Below are 7,231 nucleotides of genomic sequence, written 5' to 3'. Positions count from 1 at the left end.
TTTGAAGAGGAGGAAGATCGTGAAATTGTGAGTTTGTTACAAAGGGGACGGAGGGATAATAAACAGTGTCACATCACGCATTCTAAAAAAGAATATGTTTATGAAAAATAGCGTGACGTGTGACACAGGGGGAGGGGGGAGGTGAAGTGTGACAATTTGTAACAAAGGGGAGAGTGGTTGAAAATTCTGAAAAAAAGTGACAGCCCCAAACTGTTGGTATGTGTTCCACGGCGGGAAATTCTAACGCTCGCGGTATCAAGCAGCATTGCTTTTTCATCTTCGAACTTTGCCATAGGAAGAGAAGTTCCCCAAGCTAGATTTTAAGGGCGTCTACTTTCTGTTTTTCCTTTCAAAGTTTTTTATTTTAAATATACACAAAGAAAAAGAAAATATTTTCAGTTTAAATTTGGCAGCAAAGTATTATATATTAAAAACAAAAATATTATAGTTTGTGAATACGAAGTAGCTTTTTGAATATTGATAAATGAGGAGTATTTTTAGAATGTTAATGAATGTGTACTAGATATTTTAGAATATTAATGAAAGAGTAGTAATTTTTCAGAATATTAGTAAATGCATTATTTAGGGAAAAACATCAAAACACATGAAAAATGCACACTTACATTATGTTTTTACACTGTAAAAAAAATTCTGAAACGTTACTGATTATTTCCGTGGAACGTTACGGGATTTCACAGGTTTGCATCTATTTTCTCGTAAAATCAAGTATATTTGCAAATAAAAATTCTGAATTGCTACAAGATGCACGAATGCAGACTTTTCACAGGTGTAAAAAAAAAAAATATTTTTAGCCACCAGTTTAAAGATTGACTCAGCGTGTTTATTAGTGCATCGGCTGATTTGTAATGTACTTAGCTTCGGCCATCGTTGCATAAATGCTTCTGGAGCTTTCTTAGTAAATCAGGAAGGTTCTAATCTATTACATTAATCCTACCTTACTTTTCTTGACGGTTCTAGAGTAATGACTGGTTTTAACCGGAGAGATTTCCAAATTCTTCAGAAAGTTTCAAGAATAATTTCAGAAAGGTTAGCAACATTTAGTGGAAAACGTTTCTGGATTTTGCAAGATATGTTACTGGCAGAAATTGGGCACATCAGCTGCCCATTCTTTTCCAGGTACGTTTCTAAATTTTTTACGGTGTAAAATCCGTAAGGGGGGAGACCTGTCCTGATCGCTCAAATGACCGGCCTTAATGCGTAGTATTTTTAGAGTGTTAATAAACATAATAAAAGCGCGTATTTTATGCACCTGTTTTAGGGCTTAATGTCTAAGAAAGAATTTCAGTAGCCATGTCGTTTTCAGAACTAATTTGATAGCTTAAAAAACCAAAATTCACAGTAAAAAAAAAAGCCGCAACAAGTACAGGAACAAAGTTTTCGTGAGCGCCCATGAAAAATAGGCGCTGTTGAGACATTAGAATTGTTTGAATGTTCTTTGATAAAATGAGCAGTCTTAAGTGTCTTTGTCCGCACTTCCAAATATTGCAAACATAACCGATTTTTGTCGTCAGCTGCGTACTACATTTGGGTAACAGCAAATATGGGGAAGTAGAATGATTTACACTTTTTCAAAAGATTTGCTTGGAAGAAGACATAAGTACTAAGTAAATGAAATGACGCCGAAAAGACAGACCCCCAGTCAGATGGCTGTATGGGGTAGAAAAGGACTTAAAAGTAGTAGGAGCGATGGAGGGCCATTGCAGGGAATAGGGTTGTGCTAGGAAAATCTTGGAGAGACAGTCTTGGCCAGCAACAGGTTGTAGTACCAGCGAAGAAGAAGAAACGAAATTTAGAAATGGTGACTTAGTGACATTTAAATCTTCATATTACCTAAAATTATAAAAAATATTCCTCTGCCGAGTTTTTCTCGAAGCAGTATGAAAAAAAAATCAAAATTGTAGTCACCTATTTGTAGCATTCACCTCACGATATATTGATGTCATATGCTTTTTATGTACACAGTGGAACCTCGTTAATTCGAGCACGCTTAAGGCGAACTACGTTTGCGATGCCCGTCCTATTATATTTACAAATAACAATGTTTTTGGTTTTTCCGATAGTATAAACCACGGTTAAGACGAATTAATTTTAATGCTCCCCTTGAGTTCGTATTAACGAGGTTCGGTTCATAAATCATTGATATGATTCCTTACCTCGTCTCACCAGTGGCATCTTTATAAGAACTTCTATAGAAACCCGCAAGTCTGTCATTCAAACTGCCTAAGAATTCCATGTACACATCGTAATGCTCCTCTGCTTCCAATTGCCCCTTTAAATGAAGAATATAGAATTGCCTTTCTAAATCTTCGCTCGTTGAGGCGATGTCCGGTACGCTACCTTGTCCGGTCAGACGGACACTGTCCCGGTGTACAGTAATATTGTTTATATGCAAAGTTATATTGTCTGTGGGCTCTAACACATTGATTCGAATGCGCACTTTGCCGTCGAATGTAAAGTTGCTGGGTGTGATGTAAGGTTGCAATTCAACGTCATAATGTTCTGGAATTATACTCCGGGGTAGACGAACGTAAGGTAAGGATTTCGGAGTCCCTTCATCGTTATCATTCAGTTCAGAAGGTACAATCTTTTTGTGGCAAGGTGTCAAATATCCAACAAGCAGCCCGACGATTAGAACACAAACTGCAGCTACAGCGATTAAAAGAGCGAGAAGCCACCGCTCTATGAAAAATCCTTTGCGTTGCTTGAAGCTGACATTGTTCGCCGTTTTCATCTGATCCATTTTTTCTCCCCCTGGAATGAGTTTAAAAATTCGAAAACGATGCTTAGCGCGGATGCAGATTCTGTTGCATCCGCCTTTTCCCGCGCTGAGTGCTCCGAGTGCTGATGGAGTTGATCTAAGCTCACGTTTTCTTCTGACAGCCGCGCTCTTCCCCGTTTCGTGACGTCAAGACATGTGACCTTATTTCCATTGACGAATCAGCGAGCTGGTTTAACCGGTGTCGTCTGCTAGCGAGGGACTTTTTTTGAAAAAAACGTTGGTATCTGTTTGCTGTTTTTTCTTTCGCATCACGTAGCTAATAAAGTATTAATTTTCAATTCTGAATGCAAGCGTTGGTCTTTATTTGAAATATTCGCAAATGTTATAAAGAAATGTTTTATGTTTTTGAATTTTCGGTTTGCCTTTTTGTTTAGCAGAAAGTAAATAAATGAATTGAACTGCTTGGAAAATTCATTGTTTTCTATTTTTATGTTTCACTAAATTTTTAGACAGTGAATGAAAAGTTATGTATTGCATTTTTACTGTATCAAAGGATCACTTTGAATGCAATCTGTACTAATACCATTAAGAAATTCTTTGGAGCAGTAGCGTGCCATAGGCTTTACCCCCCCCCCCTCATAAGATTTATTAGCGTGCCTTCCTCTCACAAGATTTTTTTTTAATTGAACATAGGGTCTGTCCACGGTGACTGACGTTACAATTTGACTCTATTTTTAACTTACAAATTCAGCACTGTCTTGAAATTAAATTTTGTTTCTCCTGAAATTGATTTAAAATACCATGATATGGTACATCACTGCCCTCACACTTGTTTTCAGACTTGAGGAAGTTTCTTTATGTGAAATTAAGGGGAATAAAAAAAAACGTGACTGATGTTACGCCGAAGAGACATTGAGAAAATTGACTTATATACAGTTTGAAATCCTCTTCAAACTAATAACGTAAAATCTAAACAGATTTTTTTCCCCCTTAAAGTAGAGATTTTAGACTTGATGAAAGCACTTTGTTTTATTCGAAAAACTTAAAAACGGAAAATATAAAAATTATTTAACCCCCGTGACTGATGATACAAAGATTTTGTGACTGATGTTACATTTACTGCAATTATAAATTATTTCTCCTTAAAAATGAAATTAGCACATGTTTTGTTTAAAATTGTATTTAAATTAGAAGAAAAGTACATTTATAAAGTTTTAAAAGTTATATTTTTGATGTGTTTCATAAAATAAAAAGTCTTCTTGCATTTATTACATCTAGTGCGCTAATTATTTTATTCCTTTCTCATGTGAATAATAAATTTCATTTCACATTGACAGGCTATTTCCAATGTTTTTCTGCTTGAATCTTGACAGTTACTAAATATTCTTAGTTTTTAATTTCAATGCATCTAACTTCTCGTGATATAATTCTTAGTCATATTCTTCAAGAACCCGTTCTTCAGTTGCAGTCAACAATTTTGGAACATGTTCTCTCTGCTGGAAGTGATTCCCTCCTTAATTGCAAAAAAAAAAGTTGTTGCTAAACACCTGCTGCAGCTTATGAATTAAAAATGTATTACTCAAATATAACTCTTTATAACATGACTGCAAGTCGGATGGCGATAGCTCTGAAATTTGCATAAGGCTGTGACATTCAGAAATATTTCTGTATCGCTGATATAGCACTTTTTTCAAATGTATTACATTCAGAATTAGTTGTACCTATTTCAAATTCCATGTTGGAAAATTTTTTTACGGCTGCAGTTTTCCTTTGTGAAGATATAACAAAGAGCGCTTTTAATAACTAACAGATTTTACCAAGGTTTCATTATTCTTAAGAGGGATACACTGTTAAAACTACAGGATGCATTCGGCACCTTTCAGGGGAGAAACGCTTGTTCACCAGCGGCACCCAATTCGGAGCCGAAATCGCACCTCAAAATAGGGTGAAAAACAGGCATCTTTTAAAAACTAGACAGCCGGAGTGAAAAAAAGGAACTTTCGGAGAGAGAAATGGCACCCTTACTATAGATCCTCCTCCCCCCTCCCCCGTATTGTGTGCGTTTTTGAATACAGTTGTGTATTTTTTATTTTTTTTTTTTTAAGTTTTGTTTTGATAAATGATATTTTACGTTTTGGACATTTTTCACATTGAACTCGGTATTGGAAATGATTAAAACATGTAATTACAGCATTTGATCATATTTCAGAGTTTTCAACATAGGTAAGAAGTGCTCATAGCTTTAATTCATCTGATCGTGCTCTAACTCAGTGTTTCTCAACCTCTTTTGACCCACGGGCGCGGTAAAAGCAAATGAAAAACTTTGCGGACCGGTGAAATCTTTATCGTTTTCTTAAAAATTCATAAAATAAATAATATGAATAATAACTCTGGGGCCGTTAAAAAACATGTGAAAAAATTCAGGGTTCTGATGTTTTTTTTTTAACAAAAAGTAATGTTAAAAATTAATAAAACAATAAATATCTATCCCTTCACTTAGTATCAAAGATCTGTCTTAAATACGTCATAATTTAAAAACGAGTAATTATTTAAAACATGTGAGAAATTATACATTTACTAAAACACGAAGTATTCCGAAAATGAGGCATAGCTGTACTTATGGATTATTTACATGATAAGCCAAAAATATTCAGGGATATTACAATTACAGAAAAACAAAATCGTTTCATAAACGTTAATCAAGGCTAACAAAATAAAATGCACATAAAGTGTTTCAACCAGTTAAATAAAAAACCAAAAGAAATTTCTAACGCTATCCAGGCATTAATCGCTAACAGGAAATGATTCTAACACTTGAATAAAAAGCAAAAAAAAGAGCTAGACTGTGAGAGATTTTTTTTTTTCGCTAGCTTTCTGTTATAATCTACGAAGCACAAGAAACAGTTTTATTAAGGTTCTTTTGGTGATTAATAAAAGCTGCTTATCGAGTATTCAAGAAAATAATGACAGATATTTTTAGTAGCGTTTTGAATGATGGAAATTTCACGATAGTAACGGTAAACGAGAACTAGAAGACTAACGGTTACTGAAAAGCAATAAATGCACTTTTAAACACTTAACTATGTTTGAAAGCCCTAAAAGCTACAAAGTGATCAAAAGCTGTACTTACTTGTAATTTCGGATGTTTAATCCTAGAAAAGTTGTGTTTTAATCCAATAGTGTACTTCATTCAATGTGAAAGACACACAAACGCAATCATCATTTGTCCGCCATATTGAGGTGGTTGAATGTATGTCTAAGGCAAAAAGCACATGCGCAATGAGTCTTTCTGCGATTGCATGCTGTTTTGGCTCCTCTGCTCTATTTTCTGGCCTGAATTGCACCTTCAGGCACTAAGCTTTCAACTTAGAGGGAATATTTTCACTCGTCTGGAACCCTTGGTTATAACAGTGTAATGCAGCTAATAATTTAAACCTGTGACTTCAATGCTTTAAATTTGTTCTACTCTTGTTCTACTTCATCGTCTAATTTCTCTTTTTAGTTCTATTCTGAACTAACTTTGGTAATTATGCTAGGTTTTTAAAATTATTTTATTTATTTTTTATCGTCCGCTCTTTTTAGCTTTTTAATTGTTTTACTTTTTATAATTTTCATGTTCTCCTTTATTTCTTAATTATCTCGCCTCCTTTTTTGCCTTTCTGCAGCAGTTAATGGCATTTGTGCAATTTGTTTGAGGTTTATTACCGAAAAGAGAAATGTTACTGATGTTACTGTGACTGATGTTACATATTTTAAATAAGTTTTAAATAATTAAATTCAACTATTTCTAAATATTTAAGGGATTGATATTAAAGATATCATCATAAATGAAGAGAATATGACTTTTTATAAACTTTGGCGCCCCGCAAAAACTTTCCCCTCTTTAGTCTGTAAATTCCTTCAGAAAAATCTTTTGAAATAAAACTGATGACGCCATTTGAGGCAGTGAGAAGCAATGAGATGTAAGTGGCAAAATTAAAAAAAAAAAAAGGAGATAACCAGAACACATGGCTCATGGTGCACCTCTCCTCTGTCTTGGGGCAAGGGATGGTACTAGTAGCCCTGGTCGTTGCTGCTATACAGCATGAATTTCAATAAAACCCATATCTAGGATGTTATCTTTAAACGCGCTTTACTCAAAACTTGTGTCCACTTACATCCCTTTGCTTCTCACTGACTCATTTGTAATAGAGATAAAATGCTTTTTTCGTTTCTTTTTTTTTTTGGTTTGTTTGCTTTATGCACAGCAGTTTTTCTGTAATATTTAAAGCACTGTCAGATGCAATATTAGAAAAAGCGCCTTATAAAATTTGCAGCAAAACATGCTGACAGTAGCTCTTGCTGTTAAAAATGGATTTTTTTTCCGTGAATTTAAAACTTAATTTCAACTGTGTTAAAGTCTGCTCGTTTTTTTACTATAAAACTAGCTGCGTCGTCCGGCGTTGCACGGTCTGCCGAGAAAATAAAAGTTTTGTCAATTGACAACTGACT

General features: G+C 34.6%; 1 protein-coding gene across 1 annotated transcript; it reads right to left on the bottom strand.

The window, feature by feature from the left end:
- Positions 1 to 2,170: 2,170 nt before the first annotated feature.
- LOC129233686 (aminopeptidase N-like) lies at positions 2,171 to 2,761 on the bottom strand. The gene has a single exon (XM_054867666.1). It carries the CDS (start codon positions 2,759 to 2,761, stop codon positions 2,171 to 2,173), a length of 591 nt encoding a protein of 196 aa, XP_054723641.1.
- Between the last annotated feature and the right edge of the window lie 4,470 nt (positions 2,762 to 7,231).

The sequence above is a fragment of the Uloborus diversus genome, unplaced genomic scaffold, assembly GCF_026930045.1.
Source record: "Uloborus diversus isolate 005 unplaced genomic scaffold, Udiv.v.3.1 scaffold_627, whole genome shotgun sequence".
NCBI lineage: Eukaryota > Metazoa > Arthropoda > Arachnida > Araneae > Uloboridae > Uloborus > Uloborus diversus.
This window is presented reverse-complemented; position numbering and strand designations above follow the sequence as displayed.